Consider the following 19165-nt stretch of genomic DNA (forward strand, 5'->3'; position numbering starts at 1 on the left):
CTGTTTTGTGGCTGCTGTACACGATCCTGGTCTGTGCTTTAGCCTACTTCTCTGACATTTACTATGGTGCCAAAGTCCTACATGTCTAATAGGCTACTTCAATCTCCCCTCTCTGCCATTCCTTCTCCTCTGACTGATGTATCTTCCCTGTCTTCCTCTCCTCCTCCTCAGACTCACAGCGCTCCCACCTTTCCTCCTTCACCATGAAGCTGAAGGACAGGTTCCACTCTCCAAAGATCAAGAGGACCCCATCGAAGAAGGGCAAGCAGCTGCAGGTCGAGCCAGCCGTCAAGAGCCAAGAGAAACCTGTCAATAAGGTGGGTGGGAGGTAGAGCTAAGCAATACAAAAAGTTATATTGTGATAAATTGACCTTTTTTAGGCACAGTTAGTTACTTTCCGTTAGGGCTCTAGACTGACCTTTTCCAGTGCCAAGTAGGACATAAAAGGAGTTGACTATTTCATCTAACATGTTCAGGGAATGCATGATGGATATTTTGATGTGCAAACATGTCAAAATAGGTTCCAGAATAATCAGATTTCTCTTTTTGGCTCTTTCTAGATGAATTTGCCAGCATCTCTTTTGTGCATTTTGGCCTAGGCTATGCTACATTATTCACCACCTGAGGAAGTAGGAACTCAAAACGCATTGCCAGATTTAAAAATAACTTTACTGGGAAATCACACTTTGCAATAAAAGGGGATGCTATACTCAGAAAAATAGGCTAGCGATACAGGTCAGCGCCATCTTGGAACAATCGAATATCAAATCTACTCTTGTATACTATTGTAAATATTCCCTTACCTTTCATTATCTTCATCAGAAGGCACTTCCAGGAATCCCAGGTCCACAACAAATGTAGTTTTGTTCGAAAAAGTTAATAATTTATGTCCCAATAGCTTCTTCTTGTTAGCGCGTTCCGAAGGCTACTCAAAATGTACCGTAGTGCGCGTGACTACTCGTCACAAAAGCGCAACAAAATAAATTATTTAAGTTCGTTCAAACATGTCAAACGTTGTATAACATAAATCTTTAGGGCCTTTTTCAACCAGAGCTTCAATAATATTCAAGGGGGATGGTTGCATTGTCTTTCTAAACGTTTCGAAAGGCATCATAATGGTAATGGCCCTCCCCTAATGACCAAGTTCCACAGCCTCTCATTCGGTCAGTTTGTACTGTAGAAGACTCAAACCACTTTGTAAAGACTGGGGACATCTAGTGGAAGCCATAGGAAGTGCTCAATGAATCCTAACTCACGATGTGTTTTATAGGCAAAGTGCTGAAGTTCAGTCCGCAAATCAGATTTCCACTTCCGGTTAGGATCTGTCTCGGGGTTTTGACTGCCATATGAGTTCTGTTATACTCACAGACACCATTCAAACAGTTTTAGAAACTTTAGGGTTTCTATCCACATCTACTAATTATATGCATATCCTAGCTTCTGAGTTTGAGTAGGAGGCCGTTTAAAATGGGCACGTATTTTTTTTTTTAATGGCTGTACCGCCCCCTATCCTTGGCGTGCGTCAAGAGGTTTTAATTACACATGCACTGTAGTTATTACCACGCATGAGATTCCCACATTGTAGCCTGTACGTTGAATATATTCACTGATAATGTACTCTTCCTTGGCAAATAAAGGTGCGGTTCAGGTATGAATCTCTGAGACATTCTTTTTCAATCATATCAAACTCCATTATTTGAATGATGCTATGTCTGCATGTATGTATTAGAATTATACACTTCAACAGTGTTTACCACTCCTGCTCCTGGGACATCAATGATTACACATTGTAACTATGCAATAGACGAGAAACATGATTGATTTGTAATTCATATATACAGAAAAAAAACTATGCATATCTAACTCCCTTCATTTTCATTAATCTGAGGACACAGGATAGTATTTCAATGAGATACTTAATTTCAACCAGTGGAGAATGAGAAACGCTTTTATTGAAAGAAGTTCATTATCCAGGTGTTATAAATGCATTATTATTATAATATTGGGTTATAAATACAAGTTCAATCTGTACTTCAATGCACATATGGTGTGCTTTATAAAACGAGGAAGAAAGACGAGGTGGGGAGAGAGGTGTAGAAGACAGAAAGGGAAAGAGGTAAGAACAGCGGCAGACAGCATGTGATTCATGAATTACAGTGCTACCCTAATATTCTCTCAATTCATCACATTTGCTGTGTCTCCTAACCTGGTTTGGGTTTATGTGAGATTATATGCTAGCTTGAAAAATGGGTGTCTGATTATTTCTGGCTGGGTACTCTGCTGACATAATCTAATGTTTTGCTTTCGTTGTAAAGCCTTTTTGAAATCAGACAGTGTGGTTAGATTAACGAGAGTCTTGTCTTTAAAATGGTGTAAAATAGTCATATGTTTGAAAAATTGAAGTTTTTGCATTTTTGAGGTATTTGAATATCGCGCCACGGGATTACACTGGCTGTTGAGTAGGTGGGACGCAAGCGTCCCACCTAGCCCATAGAGGTTAATTACCTCTGGTTATGGACACTTTTGCCACTTTAAAGCTTCCACGGCCTGTTCCTCGGACAGTGAACATCTAGCAATATCTACATCTTCAGCTAGCTCTCTGAAAGTAAAGAAAACAGCTTATTTTTTTTATAGATATGAAAACAATAACTGAAATATGACCGTTAAATCTAAAGCAGCAGATGTCATTTTTAGGATACGTCAATACAGCCCAGTGCTGCTTACCTGAGATGCCATTTTCGTAGGTGTCCGCTTTGGCTTCCTTTGTGACGGAAAAAAGTTGCTTTCAGAACAATTATTTTTGATTTGAAAATAAAGAAAAAAGGTTTTGCTCTTGACAAAAAGACACAAATGTACCCCCATATCAGTTTGCCTGTGAATAACCACACCTTCATACAAACGTGCAACTGTATGCAGAATTCTTGACGCACAACCGAAGATGCTGCCAAATCCTGCCAGCACGCCCACAAGTGAGCAACTCAGGAGCAGAATGATGGTGCGTGGAAGAGGGAAAGGAATGCGATGGGAACAACGATTTGTTGCAGGTTGGGGAGGGGGGCTAATAGCTGAATAGACTATTCAACCTTTACTAAAGAATAGTCTAATAGCCGAGCTAGGTGTGAACCCCCCCCCCCCCTCGTATCACAGACCAGATTTGCCCTAATGACCAAGGGGTAGCTTGCTAATGAATGTAATAAAGTAATGACTTTTCAAATAAGTTACACGTTATGTTGGCTGACAATTTGTTAGCTACACTGTCCTTGCGACAATAGAACGAGTCAAAATTCACCCAAGGCTGAAAAACAACTTAAGAACATTGGCTAAACTGGAACTCAAGCGCGAGCCCATAGCAAATTAATGGAATCGTTTTGACTGGAGTGATGCTTAGAATTCCATAAAAAGTTTATCCCTTTTTATTTTACCACTTCAATGTGTTGGATGAAACTGGGGAAAAAACTTGTGTAAAAAGTAAACATCCGCACCTCGATGGTGTCAACTGTGCTTATGTCTGCGTAATGAAAAAGTTGGGAAAAAATAAAACCTGACTATTTCTGGTCTAGCGATCGATGACAAACGAGCTCACTGCCCAGATTTACATAATTACAAAGAGAAGATTCTCCTGATTCAAATGGTGCCCATGTAACAGTTTTGCTTCCGTCCCTCTCCTAGCCCCTACCTGGGCTCGAACCAGGAACCCTCTGCATACATAGACAACAGCCATCCTCGAAGAATCGTTACCCATCGCTCCACAAAAGCCGTGGCCCTTGCCGCGGGAAGGGAAACAACTCCTGCACAAAAGGGAAGGGAAACAACTCCTGCACAAAAGGGAAGGGAAACAACTCCTGCACAAAAGGGAAGGGAAACAACTCCTGCACAAAAGGGAAGGGAAACAACTCCTGCACAAAAGGGAAGGGAAACAACTCCTGCACAAAAGGGAAGGGAAACAACTCCTGCACAAAAGGGAAGGGAAACAACTCCTGCACAAAAGGGAAGGGAAACAACTCCTGCACAAAAGGGAAGGGAAACAACTACTCCAACAAAAGGGAAGGGAAACAACTACTCCACAAAAGGGAAGGGAAACAACTACTTCAAGGTCTCAGAGCGAGTGACGTCACCGATTTCAACCGTTATTAGCGCGCACCACCGCTAACTAGCAAGCCATTTCACACCGGTTACACCCAACTCGAAAAAACTAAATATACACAGTGAGATATTTGGCGAAATAGACCGGCATGCCTCTCCATAGGAAAACAATGGGGGGAGCTTAGCGTTCCAAGGGCAAGAAGTATTTTGGGGCTATCATTTGATGACAACCGAGCTAACTGCCCAGGCTTACATAATTAGAAAGAGGAGATTCTCATGATTTAAAATGGCGTCCGACCTGAAAAAAATCAAAATATACAAATTGCAAGATATTTGGCAAAATAGACAGACATGCCTATATTTCCCCCATAGGCAACAATGGGAAGACCACAGAGTTCCAATATTATTTTTGTTTACATTTGAACTATAAAACAACGTGAGCTGGTCTCATTGCCAACAATAGCGAAGCAGGCGTTGTGACTTGAACGATAAGCTGGGAATAGAAGGTTAGAAAGGTGAGTTGGTGCCACGGTGCTCAATAGAACTACTGGCAGGGTGAAAAATGCAGATGTTGATTTCGTTATGGATCCATAATGAATTACTATGGGAATAAATATCACTGATTTACAGAAATATTGGAACAAAGTTGTCTAATGAAGGCAAACAATTTAGAATCTCCAATCCTGTAGCCTACTCCCTACCGTCACGTTGTACAGCGCCATATTTTCCACTCCATCCTAACGGAAACCCTGACGGTTTCGTTTTTCTCTGAATGGAAACACCATAATATTAATCAAATGAATTAAGCCAAATTTCTTAAAATCAATCCCATATACTATGTTATTACAAAAAAGGTTTTAAATTCTCTGGTAATGCCAATATGGAATACAATCGAAGGCTTCTCAAAGATGCCCTCTGGTGGTCAAACTTGCACTAACTTGCAGTAATATAAGAAATGGCTGAGAATGAAATGACGTGCCACAGAATGCTGTAGCAGCACGCAGTGTCCGCAGTATGACGCAACTTTTAAAGGAGGAAACACTGTATATGTGTGGAATCCATGTCTCTTTGGACAATGCTACATTTTGTATTGTTCTTGTCAAAATGTGTACTGTCATTTTAAAGAGAGAGTTCGGAATTTTGGCAATAACGCCCTTTCTCTACTTCCCCAGAGTCAGATGAACTCACGGATAGCATTTTTATGTCTGCGTTCAGTTTGAAGGAATTTGCTAACTTGCGTTAGCGCAGTTGATAACCAGTGTTATCGCAATGACCCCAAGTCTATGCTAGCTGTACCTGTAGAATTCCAGTCATTGTGCGAATGCTTGTCATTGTGCGAATGTTAAATGCTTGCGAAATGACCTAAAATGTCCTTCATACTGGACACAGGTACATAAAAATGGTATCCATGAGTTCATCCGACTCTAGAGAAGTAGATAAAGTGCTTCATTGCCAAAATCCTGAACCATCCCTTTAAGGCTGGGGTGACAGACTTACTGCCCAATCCGGCCGCTGGTGGTTTGAGTAAAACCAAATCAAAACTGTAGAAATTATAATGGACCTATATTCATACAGTTTAATGGCTGTGCAGCTCGCTAATAATCACTAGACAGTCAGGGAGCATTAAATTCCACAAGCAATGGATAGAGGACTATTTTCTGCAAATTTTGACGTCAAGGAAATATAACATTTTCATTGCGGCCCTCCCGACCTCATTGAAGACCGACTGTGGTCCCTGGGCAAAATTAGTTTAGACACCCCTGCTTTAAGGGCTGGATTAAGCTTCCTTTGAAAATGCTAATTTATCCATCCATCAATTATTATATCATATGAAGATGGTTTCCTCCAAGTTACCATGTTTCATTGTGTTCATTGGGGCCATTATTTGATTTGATTTATTAGGATCCCTATTAGTCGACGCCAATGGCGATCGATTATTGCGATAGAAAATGACAACAGGTTCAAATAGTACCTCCCCGATTCACTGTTTCCATCCTTTCGTTGCCTACTGAAAACGACTCAATTTCCTCTAAGCTGACCATGATTTTCATTAATTCTGTTCTGTAGAAGGTGAGTCGGCTGGAGGAGCAGGAGAAAGAGGTGGTGAGCGCTCTGCGCTACTTCAAGACCATAGTAGACAAGATTATGGTGGAGAAGAAGGTGCTGGAGATGTTGCCTGGCTCGGCCAGCAAGGTCCTGGAGGCCATTCTACCCCTGGTGCAGGTGGAGGCCCGGATAACACACAGGTATGTGGTTTGAGAATGTAGAAGGGCTTATAGTGAGCACAAGATGTTGAAAATGTATTTCTCAATCAAAAATATGCATTTTCAACGTGCTTTCAATGTGATAGGGGGCTAGCATGCAAAATAGTATGCAGGTAAAAGTCAGATGGGCTTAGGTGAGTGTTTAGCATAGGTTAGTGGGATCTTAGTCTGTCATTTCTCATATATTGTAGCCTAAGCATGTTGCAACTTAGTGATATGGGCTTCGTGCTACATCAAAGCATTCTTGCAGATTTGCCACAAAATAACATAAACAAATGGTGGCCCCAAGATGTAACTTAATTTTGTGATTTGGGTGAGATATCCCTTTATCTATTGGTTTCCTTACCCTGTAAGCAGTCTATGGACAAGGTATGACAGCGATCCATGCTTTGGTTTTGTTTACCTGGCCACTGTTTCAAATGCAACATTTTTAGCATTTGTGGCACAAATCCTGTTGTAGCATTTCTCTAAAAAAGGTTTGAATGTTGCAAAATTATCAGGATCTACACTTGACATATATGTGTACCATACCAGGGCATATGGTATTTCAGGAAGTGCACACAAGGGGCGCTATTTCTTTAAAAATAAAAATGCATTTGGGCACACAACAGTTTAGGGTCTTGATTCCAGGAGGGGATTGATTGTCTCTGCTCTAAGCAAGAAGCTTGATCTTGCCGTCTAGCAAGTTAGCAAACCAAATACATAGCTGGAGCCCTGAGCTGGATATCATTTATTTGGCACATCTTAGATAGTTAACTTATAGTTACACAGTGGCATAGTATGCACCCCGTATTGAAAATCATACCAAAGGTATGTATAGATACCGTGGTATATGGTATATTGCCCATGCCTAATAGTGAGGCATAATCCCCTTCCTGGACTATTCAGTGTACATCTCAACCGGTCAGGTATTTCATACCATCATGTTCATGTTGTCCCTATTAATCTCCTCATCTGGAATGTGACTCCCTGTGGTGGAAAAGAATGGGGAAAAAAGTAATCGACCTTAGCTGTTTAGAACACCTACAGCTGGTTAGAAAGAGAACCGGGTCGCATTCATTAGTGCACACATAACAAAATGTAACAGAAAACAAAGTTCAGGTAGTCCTTCCCCCTGTTTCAGTCCATTTTCTTCTGTTTGGTGCCAAATGAATACGGCCCAGAACAAATCCTTCACTTAACATTATATTTTATAGAACTGTCTTTCTTTGTAGAGTCCTGAAAGAGAGACTTGGAGTTCTCTCCTCTGGAATGGCTGTGCTTTCCAGAACTAGCGTACTGCTAGCACGGCGCCATCAGTCATTGTTGAAGGGGGTCAGATGTGACAGGTTTTGTATCCGGACCCTGTTTTTAATGCTGAGTGACGGATAGTGCTTACAGTGGTTGAGGAATGGGTCTCTGGGGGTCTGACCTCCTCAACTCACACACACATACACACACATCAGCCTCCTTGTGCCATTCCAGCCGTAGACCCCAAACCCGATATTACTTCTCAGGCCCCTAGAGGTCAAACTCACACTCCCCAAGTTAACAGGCCTATCGTAATAACCATACAGGTCTAGATCACCGATCACACCCCAGCCTCAGGGACTCAAGTCCTACGCCTCTGCTTCTGGAAGAACCTGGATCCAGTGCCCATTTTCATAAAGAGTCAGATCTAGGATCAAGTCCCCACTGTCCATGTAATCTTAATTATTGTGATTTAAAAGGAAAAACTGATTGAGATGCTTATGAATACAGCCCCAGTTGTTATTGCTGAGTCATTTGCTTGACTCTCCTCTTGCCTGTGTAGTTTTTTCATCCTGGCTACTAGCCTTAGCCCTAGTCTTTGGCTCCACTTTGCCCATACAGCCCCCAGCCCAAATGTAGCTGTGTCATAGAAATATAATCTATAGACGGGGCTTGGAACCTCTAACCCTGACAATTTGACTAGTAAACTCATGGGGAGGCTCGTTCTATAGATTATATTTCTATGAGCTGATTCCTGTAGAGGCAGTGGAGGGATATTCCAGAGTTGTGAATCAGCTGCAGCGTGTTGAGACTGGTCTGAACCTTCACCACACCCTACTGTTTCTCAATGCTCAATTCAGCACAGGCACTATACTGTAGTTACCAACCAGACAATTCCCTCCAGCACACAAACACATTCTGCATTTAATACCACCACAGGGGAAATATTGAGTTAACCCCATGTGTGGATACATATGGCTGCCTCAGAGCTGGTGAAAAGATACCCTAGTAGTCCTTTAGTCTAGTTGTCTGTGTTCTCAATCTATGAAGTCTGACATGAAATGTCGTCGTCCACGCCCTCCCACCCCCCATCCCACCTATCACTCGTGACTTCCCCCTTCTCTCTCCTTAGTTCGGCGGTGTCGTCGTGTCACAACCGTGTGTACCAGAGCCTGGCCAACCTGATCCGCTGGTCCGACCAGGTCATGCTGGACGACATTGACCTGGACGACAAGGACAACGTGGTCGCGGTCACCACCGTTATCAAGGCTGTGCTAGATGGGGTCAAGGTGAGAAGAGACGGTCATGGGAATGGGAAACGATAGTTTTCAGCTCTCCGGGGCTCACAGAGGGTCATATTCCCTGTTTCTCCCTTGCAGACCTGGGTTGAATATATACTGCTCAAAAAAATAAAGGGAACACTAAAATAACACATCCTAGATCTGAATGAATGAAATAATCTTATTAAATACTTTTTTCTTTACATAGTTGAATGTGCTGACAACAAAATCACACAAAAATAATAAATGGAAATCCAATTTATCAACCCATGGAGGTCTGGATTTGGAGTCACACTCAAAATAAAGTGGAAAACCACACTACAGGCTGATCCAACTTTGATGTAATGTCCTTAAAACAAGTCAAAATGAGGCTCAGTAGTGTGTGTGGCCTCCACGTGCCTGTATGACCTCCCTACAACGCCTGGGCATGCTCCTGATGAGGTGGCGGATGGTCTCCTGAGGGATCTCCTCCCAGACCTGGACTAAAGCATCCGCCAACTCCTGGACAGTCTGTGGTGCAACGTGGCGTTGGTGGATGGAGCGAGACATGATGTCCCAGATGTGCTCAATTGGATTCAGGTCTGAGGAACGGGCGGGCCAGTCCATAGCATCAATGCCTTCCTCTTGCAGGAACTGCTGACACACTCCAGCCACATGAGGTCTAACATTGTCTTGCATTAGGAGGAACCCAGGGCCAACCGCACCAGCATATGGTCTCACAGGGGGTCTGAGGATCTCATCTCAGTACCTAATGGCAGTCAGGCTACCTCTGGCGAGCACATGGAGGGCTGTGCGGCCCCCCCAAAGAAATGCCACCCCACACCATGACTGACCCACCGCCAAACCGGTCATGCTGGAGGATGTTGCAGGCGGCAGAACGTTCTCCACGGCGTCTCCAGACTCTGTCACGTCTGTCACATGTGCTCAGTGTGAACCTGCTTTCATCTGTGAAGAGCACAGGGCGCCAGTGGCGAATTTGCCAATCTTGGTGTTCTCTGGCAAATGCCAAACGTCCTGCACGGTGTTGGGCTGTAAGCACAACCCCCACCTGTGGACGTCGGGCCCTCATACCACCCTCATGGAGTCTGTTTCTGACCGTTTAAGCAGACACATGCACATTTGTAGCCTGCTGGAGGTCATTTTACAGGGCTCTGGCAGTGCTCCTCCTGCTCCTCCTTGCACAAAGGCGGAGGTAGCGGTCCTGCTGCTGGGTTGTTGCCCTCCTACGGCCTCCTCCACGTCTCCTGATGTACTGGCCTGTCTCCTGGTAGCGCCTCCATGCTCTGGACACTACGCTGACAGACACAGCAAACCTTCTTGCCACAGCTCGCATTGATGTGCCATCCTGGATGAGCTGCACTACCTGAGCCACTTGTGTGGGTTGTAGACTCCGTCTCATGCTACCACTAGAGTGAAAGCACCGCCAGCATTCAAAGTGACCAAAACATCAGCCAGGAAGCATAGGAACTGAGAAGTGGTCTGTGGTCACCACCTGCAGAACCACTCCTTTATTGGGGGTGTCTTGCTAATTGCCTATAATTTCCACCTGTTGTCTATTCCATTTGCACAACAGCATGTGAAATTTATTGTCAATCAGTGTTGCTTCCTAAGTGGACAGTTTGATTTCACAGAAGTGTGATTGACTTGGAGTTACATTGTGTTGTTTAATTGTTCCCTTTTTTTTTGAGCAGTGTATTTGTTCAATATGCCTACTTTCAAATACTTAAGCTGTAGTTGATTTAGTTTGCCTGGTACAATGGAACCATTGTTTAAGTCCCAAAAGTACTAATGCCAAGCTGAATCAAGTGCATCTCAAATGTATTTTTGTTTAACCAGGTAGTCCCATTGAGGTCAGAAGACCTCTTTCCCAAGTGAAACCTGGTCAAATTCTTTAAGAAGTCATTCAATATGATAGTGTATTGGACACTATTTTAACCTCTCTCCCTTATAACCTCTTACATCTAGACGTTCCGCTAGCGGAACACCTGCTCCAATATCCAATGATAGGCGTGGCGCGAATTACAAAATCCGAAAACTTCCATTTTTCAAACATATGACTATTTTACACCATTTTAAAGACAAGTCTCTCCTTTATCTAACCACACTGTCCGATTTCAAAAAGGCTTTACAGCGAAAGCAAAACATTAGATTATGTCAGCAGAGTACCCAGCCAGAAATAATCAGACACCCATTTTTCAAGCTAGCATATAATGTCACAAAAAACAAAACCACAGCTAAATGCAGCACTAACCTTTGATGATCTTCATCAGATGACACTCCTAGGACATTGTTATACAATACATGCATGTTTTGTTCAATCAAGTTCATATTTATATCAAAAACCAGCTTTTTACATTAGCATGTGACGTTCAGAACTAGCATTCCCACCAACCACTTCCGGTGATTTTACTAAATTACTCACGATAAACATTCACATAAAACATAACAATTATTTTAAGAATTATAGATACAGAACTCCTTTATGCAATCGCGGTGTCCGATTTTAAAATAGCTTTTCGGTGAAAGCACATTTTGCAATATTCTGAGTAGATAGCTCGCCATCACGGGCTAGCTATTTTGACACCCACCAAGTTTGGTACTCACCAAACTCAGATTTACTATAAGAAAAATTGGATTACCTTTGCTGTTCTTCGTCAGAATGCACTCCCAGGACTTCTACTTCAATAACAAATGTTGGTTTGGTTCCAAATAATCCATAGTTATATCCAAATAGCGGCGTTTTGTTGTGCGTTCAAGACACTATCCGAAGGGTAACCAAGGGTGACGCGCCCGGCGCGTTTCGTGACAAAAAAATTCAAAATATTCCATTACCGTACTTCGAAGCATGTCAAACGCTGTTTAAAATCTATTTTTATGTGATTTTTCTCGTAAAAAAGCGATAATATTCCGACCGGGAGTCGTTGTTTTCGTTCAAAGACTGAAAATGAAAACATGGAGTCGTCTCGTGCATGCGCACGCCAGTCTCATTGTTCTCAGATCGACCACTTACCAAATGCGCTACTGTTTTTCAGCCATGGGCTGCAAAGTCATCATTCAACGTTCTGGCGCCTTCTGAGAGCCTATGGGAGCGTTAGAAAATGTCACGTTACAGCAGAGATCCCCTGTTTTGGATAGAGATGATCAAGAAGTCCAAGAAATGGTCAGAGAGGGCGTTTCCTGTTTGGAATCTTCTCAGGTTTTGGCCTGCCAAATGAGTTCTGTTATACTCACAGACACCATTCAAACAGTTTTAGAAACTTTGTACTGTTTTCTATAGCTAATAATTATATGCATATTCTAGTTTCTGGGCAGGAGTAATAATCAGATTAAATCGGGTACGTTTTTTATCCGGCCGTGAAAATACTGCCCCCTATCCATAACAAGATAATAAATTGACACCACTTATAACCGTAGTTGTAGTGTGTAATGTACATTAATTGAATATCAATAGTTGTTGACTGGAGTTGTGTGCTTTTCTTAAAGGAATTGGTCAAACTCACCATAGAGAAACAGGAGCAGCCCTCGCCCACCACTCTCAACAAACCACCACCACCTATTGCCACACCTGAGAGGTAAGTGGATGTGCGCGCACACAAACACCCCTACACACACCAGACTTGACCATTTCTCACACTCCACACACACACACACACACACACTGACACATTCTCCTGTTATATCTCCAGCACATCCGAGTTGCCCCTGACGGAACGGGAGCGGGAGATCCTGAGTAAGACCACGCCCACTGTCCCGCCCACCGAGGATATGACGGACATGGCAGAGGAGGACATAGCCCCGCCCAAACCCCCCCTCCCTGGCCTGAAAATGGATGCGCTCAGGTTAGGAACACTGGGAGACCATCTTCAGATATAATCGACAGTGTCTTATCAATATTATGCAGCAGGTCCCACCAGACCGAATGTTTGGGTCTTTTGCTTCTAGGGCCTAAAGTTTTTACACTAGGGCCTAAAGTTTTTACACTAGGGCCCACAGTTTACCTGGTCAAGTCAGTTGGTGAGAAGAAAGTCAGGGTCTTATTTATGGTGTATTCAAAATGTTCTAATAATCTTATAGTGCTTCATCTTCTCATCCCCATGTCTTCATCCGCGGTGAATTGAATTTGCTTTGAGATATTTAAAAAACATTGGAGACAAGGCGAGGAAGCTACTTTAGACTATTGAGATGCACCCATGTGATAGTGGTCTGTTCGTCTTTAAGCGGTCATGTAGCTCAACTTTTTCACTCATGAAAAACTTTTCATCGTTAGGGAACATTCCGCCCTCCTTCGAACGTCCGGATGGATATTGCCATCTATCGGCGTACTGTAGACCCATGCACGGTCTTATGTAGAAAGAGAAGTTCCCCCCCTTCCCACAGTCTATAAGAAGGAACCGGACATGGTCCTGCGATCTCGACTGTCTGCGGTTAGAAAAAGCAGAAGCGATGCAGACCGCATTGTGTCAGCGACTGCTTCTGTGGTCCTGTAGCATTAGAATTTCTCAACTTGTTCTTCAGTGTAGGCAAATATGTTTTTAAACTGAACAAAAATATAAAAGCAACATGTAAAGAGTTAGTCCCATGTTTCATGAACTTAAACAAAAGATCCCATAAAATTTCCATATGCACAAAAAGTGCGTTTCTCTCAAATTTTCTATACAAATTTCTTTACATCCCTGTCAGTGAGCATTTCTCCTATGCCAAGAAAATCCATCCACCTGACAGGTGGGGCATATCAAGAAGCTAATTAAATAGCATGATCATTACACAGGTGCACCTTGAGCTGGGGACAATATAATTCCACTCTAAAATGTGCACTTTTTGTCACACAACTCCACAGAGTTTTAAGGCAGCGTGCAATTGGAATGCTGACTGCAGGAATGTCCACCAGAACTGTTGGAAAGTTATTTTCTGTACCATAAGCCGCCTCTGTCGTTTTAGTGAATTTAGCAGTACGTCCAACCGGCCTCACAACCGCAGACCACATGTAACCACGCCAGCCCAGGACCTCCACATCCGGTTTCTTCACCTGCAGGATCATTTGAGACCAGCCAGCTGGTCAGCTGATGAAACTGTGGGTTTGCACAACCAAAGAATTTCTGCATAAACTGCCAGAAACCGTCTCAGGGAAGCTTATCTATCTGCGTGCTCGTCGTCCTGACTATGGTTCGGCGTCGTAACCGACTTCAGTGGGAAAATGCTCACCCTCGATGGCCACTGACACGCTGGAGAAGTGTGCTCTCCACAGATGAATCCCGGTTTCAACTGTACCGGGCAGATGGCAGACAGCGTGTATGGCGTTGTGTGGGCGAGCGGTTTGCTGATGTCAACATTGTAAACAGAGTGCCCCATGGTGGCAGACAGGCCTAAGCTACTGACAACGAACACTATTGGATTTTTTTCGATTTGCAATTTAAACGCACAGAGATACTGTGACGAGATCCCGAGGCCCATTGTCGTGCCATTCATCCGCCACCATCACCTCATGTTTCTGCATGATAATGCATGGCCCCATGTCACAAGCATCTGTACACAATTCCTGGAAGCTGAAAATGTCCCAGTTCTTCCATGGCCTGCATACTCACCAGACATGTCACCCATTGAGCATGTTTGGGATGCTCGGGATCGACGTGTACGACAGCGTGTTCCAGTTCATGCCAATATCCAGAAACTTCGCACAGCCATTGAAGAGGAGTGGGACAACATTCCACAGACAGCCTGATCAAGTCTATGCAACGATGTCACGCTGCATGAGGCAAATGGTGGTCATACCAGATACTGACTGTTTTTATGATCCATACCCCTACTTTTTTTAAGGTATCTGTGACCAACAGATGCCTATCTGTATTCCCAGTCATGTGAAATCCATAGATTAGGGCCTTAACTAATTTATTTCAATAGACTGATTTTCTTATATGAACTGTAACTCAGTAAATTGTTGCATGTTGCATTTATATTTTTGTTCAGTATAGAATTCTACCAAAGAGGAAGTGAAGCGAAGATAAGTCAAAATGAAGTCAACATGAATCATTTTTTATTGACATGAGATGAGGGTCTATTTATGAACTAAGCCTAATTGACTCTGTGAAACTCACTTTCATATGGTATCTCATCTGCTGCTAAGGATGTGTCCCAAATAGCACCATAATCCCTATGTAGTGCACTACTTTTGACCAATGCCCCATAGTGTTCTAGTTAAAATCAGAGCATTATATAGGGTATTCACTATGTAGTACACTATTTTTTAACAGTGCCCATAGGGCTTTAGTTAAAAGTAGTGCACTATGTAGGGAATAGGGTGCCATTTGGGACGTCCACTGTCAATGTGGAAAAACCAGACTATGTTCAGACTTTTAAAACATTTTATCTCAAAGGGGAATTCTAATAATCTCTAATTTTTAAGCCTAGAAGATCCTCCTCTCTTAAGTTGAAAAGGATAGTCATAAGAGGTTGGAAACTGAGGGTTATAGGCAGGCAGTCACTTATTCAGTCACTGTGTGCTTAAGGAAGCAGAACTTTGACAAATCCATAGACCTTGGGCTTAGCCAGAAGATCAGATAATACGACAACTAGGATTTTGAGTTGCTCTGCTGTCTCTATTTTTCTCACTCTTCCTCTCCTCTCTCCCTCCTGCTCTCTCACTACATATTTTTTTTATCTGTGCTTTCCATCCCTCTCTCCATGTCTGTTGGGGAACAGAGCACACTTGGCTACTGACCACTTTGTAGCTGCCCAAAGGAGATCCACAAAGACTGACACGTATGTTAGCCTATAGGGTCATTCCCTTGCATCATGAAATCACGCCCCTTTATAACTATCTAATCCGGATCCCGGAAGTGTCTTGATTGCTGGAGGGACTGATTGGTGGAGTGCTGTGTCTAGCACGTTTGAGTTCCTAATTATGCGTCATTGCCTCATGGCGTACAATGAAGCCCACGTCCAATCAGGGGAAAGCTTGGTGCATGATTGTGTACCAATGATGTCATGTAATTATACATACAGTTGAAGTGGGAAGTTTACATACACCTTAGCCAAATACATTTAAACTCAGTTTTTCACAATTCCTGACATTTAATCCTAGTAAAAATTCCCTGTCTTAGGTCAGTTAGGATCACCACTTTATTTTAAGAATGTGAAATGTCAGAATAATAGAAGAGAGAATGATTTATTTCAGCTTTTATTTATTTCATCACATTCCCAGTGGGTCACTCAATTAGTATTTGGTAGCTTTGCCTTTAAAATGTTTAACTTGGGTCAAATGTTTCGGGTAGCCTTCCACAAGCTTCCCACAATAAGTTGGGTGAATTTTGACCCATTCCTCCTGACAGAGCTGGTGTAACTGAGTCAGGTATGTAGGCCTCCTTGCTCGCACATGCGTTTTCAGTTCTGCCCACAAATTTTCTATAGGATTGAGGTCAGAGCTTTGTGATGGCCACTCCAATACCTTGACTTTGTTGTCCTTAAGCCATTTTACCACATCTTTGGAAGTATGCTTGGGGTCATTGTCCTTTTGGAAGACCCATTTGCAACCAAGCTGTAACTTCCTGACTGATGTCTTGAGATATTGCTTCAAAATATCCACATCATTTTCATTTCTCTTGATGCCATCTATTTTGTGAAGTGCACCAGTCCCTCCTGCAGCAAAGCAACCCCCACAACATGATGCTGCCACCCCCGTGCTTCACGGTTGGGATGGTGTCCTTTGGCCTGCAAGCCTCCCCCTTTTTCCTCCAAACATAACGATGTTCGTTATGGCCAAACAGTCCTATTTTTGTTTCATCAGACCAGAGGACATTTCTCCAAAGAGTACGATCTTTGTCCCCATGTGCAGTTGCAAACTGTAGTCTGGCTTTTTTATGGCGGTTTTGGAGCAGTGGCTTCTTCCTTGCTGAGCGGCCTTTCAGGTTATGTTAACATAGGACTCGTTTTACTGTGGATATAGATACTTTTGTACCTGTTTCCTCCAGCATCTTCACAAGGTCCTTTGCTGTTGTTCTGGGATTGATTTGCACTTTTCGCACCAAAGTACGTTCATCTCTAGGAGACAGAACGTGTCTCCTTCCTGAGCGGTATGTCGGCTGCGTGGTCCCATGGTGTTTACTTGCGTACTATTGTTTGTACAGATGAACGTGGTACCTTCAAGTGTTTGTAAATTGCTCCCAAGGATGTACCAGACTTGTGGAGGTTTACAATTTATTTTCTGAGGTCTTGGCAGATTTTTTTTTGATTTTTCCCATGATGTCAAGCAAAGAGGCACTTAGTTTGAAGGTAGGCCTTGAAATACATCCACAGGTACACCTCCAATTGACTCAAATTATGTCAATTAGCCTATCTGAAGCCTCTAAAGCCATGACATAATTTTCTGGAATTTTCCAAGCTGTTTAAAGGCACAGTCAACTTAGTGTATGTAAACTTCTGACCCACTGGAATTGTGATACAGTGAATTATAAATGATATAATCTGTCTGTAAACAATTGTTGCGTGTGTCATGCACAAAGTAGATGTCCTAACCGACTTGCCAAAGCTATAGTTTGTTAACAATACATTTGTGGAGTGGTTGAAAAACTAGTTTTATTGACTCCAACCTAAGTGTATGTAAACTTCCGACTTCAACTGTATATATCTATGTTTATGGTGTGTACACATCGTGAATGTCATACATTTCCAGGGTTGGGGTCAATTCCATTTAAAGGTGTTAAACACAAGATGTTGTTCATTTCAGAGAAAGGACCAATACTGGTGGGGAAATAATACTGTGAAACACTATCATTTCACTATTAGCACCAGATATATAATGGACATTTTCTGAAATCACAATACAAAAATTCAAACAAATGCTATGTGTAGAACATTTAAAAAGGTACACCAAATGGAATTTCAGTGTACTTCCTGAATTGACTGGAATTTAAATGAAACTGACCCCAACCCTGTTACTTTCCCTGTCATGGTCCCCATGTCTCCATGGCTTGCTGATTTTATGCTGTGCCTTTAACCTGACATTGACTTGTGGTAATTGCAATGTGATAACCTGGAAGGACCAACTTCTGTTGGGGTATTCCAGATGTCATTGAAAACGAGGCATTAAGCACGTAATGCTGATTTTTACCAGAGGTGTGGATTCGAGTCACATGACTTGGACTCAAGTCTGACTCGAGTTACATTTGATGACTTGACCTGATAGTTTATTTTCTAACTTGAGACTTGACTTGGAGTGTCAAGAATCGGGACTTGACTTTGACTTGAGACTGATGACTTGAAATGATCTGGCCAGGTTTTGTCACTCTTTTTGTGGCACAGTCTCTCCATGGATTACTCTCCACGCAGACACAGACCGTATCACACTTGGAAAGAATGTATTGGCTAGTGAAACGCATACTCGGCTCTCTGATTTGACCAGCAAATTGTCAATCAACAAGCTAGTGCGTTGAGAAGGTTATTTTAATCGGCTACTTATAGACTACCATTTATATTTTATATTTATACCTTTGCTTTTTCGATCTGGCCACTAACATAGGCCTACGGAATTAGACCAAATTCTTATCTGTGTTTTAGAACCAAAGAGTTGCAGGTCTTGACTCTTGACCAATAACCAGTCATCAGCATTGGTGTACAAAGGCGGACCAGAAAGCGCTTGTTTAATTTTCTCTGGTTTTGCCTGGAAAAAACAGAGTAGCCTACCTAAATTAATATAATCCATGTAAGGTACCATTTAGCAATCTGCTACGGATGTATCTTTGCCAAAACATTAGGCTACCTGGTGATTTCATTGATCCTTTTCATATTTCAGATAGGCCTAGTTTTGGGTTGGTTATAATTATATACCTCAGTGGTGGTACTGGCTATATGTCTAAAGATAGCTTATGGGATGAAGATGTAACATATTCTGGCAAATACATTTTTGTGGGGAAGAAAAAGGCTACAGACAGATCATGCTTTCCATTCAGTCCTGCAAACTCTGCCGCATACAGGTAGGCCATATCATCCTGCTTACTCTGGACTCCAGAGAAGTGACAATGTGACATGATATCCCTAGTTGATATTGACTGCGAACATGAATGACTTTAAGCTCAAAATGCAGGTGTAAAACGCAGTTTATTTCTGTGTCTTGCGTTCTGAAAATGCATCTGTGTTTATGGCTGTAATGACAGGCTACATTTGACAGTAATTGTGCGCATGCATGTGCTGATTTGCATTACTGATTTTCTGTACAGCTATCTGTAGGATCGGGTACTGCGCAAATGTAAAATTATAGGGAGAGAGACTTTCCATAAATGAATATTCAGCTCCAAATAAATTAGGTGCTCAAGAATA

The 19165-nt window shown here is 42.5% G+C and overlaps 1 protein-coding gene across 6 annotated transcripts in view; it reads left to right on the plus strand.

Moving 5' to 3' along the window:
• The window catches only part of LOC106562868 (rap guanine nucleotide exchange factor 1), a 126325-nt gene that overhangs the window by 75263 nt on the left and 31897 nt on the right, over nucleotides 1-19165 (plus strand). For 5 of the 6 annotated variants that reach the window (XM_082958049.1, XM_082958050.1, XM_045689808.2 and 2 more), the window contains exons 2-7: nucleotides 172-317; nucleotides 6151-6329; nucleotides 8710-8866; nucleotides 12341-12429; nucleotides 12544-12696; nucleotides 15554-15613. In XM_082958049.1, the coding sequence (XP_082814175.1) occupies nucleotides 172-317; nucleotides 6151-6329; nucleotides 8710-8866; nucleotides 12341-12429; nucleotides 12544-12696; nucleotides 15554-15613 (784 nt within the window). The remainder of the gene's footprint in view (nucleotides 1-171; nucleotides 318-6150; nucleotides 6330-8709; nucleotides 8867-12340; nucleotides 12430-12543; nucleotides 12697-15553; nucleotides 15614-19165) is intronic. The other variant, XM_082958051.1, reaches the window with a different exon arrangement.

Source organism: Salmo salar, chromosome 11, assembly GCF_965601325.2.
Source record: "Salmo salar chromosome 11, fSalSal1, whole genome shotgun sequence".
Classification (NCBI taxonomy): Eukaryota; Metazoa; Chordata; class Actinopteri; order Salmoniformes; family Salmonidae; genus Salmo; species Salmo salar.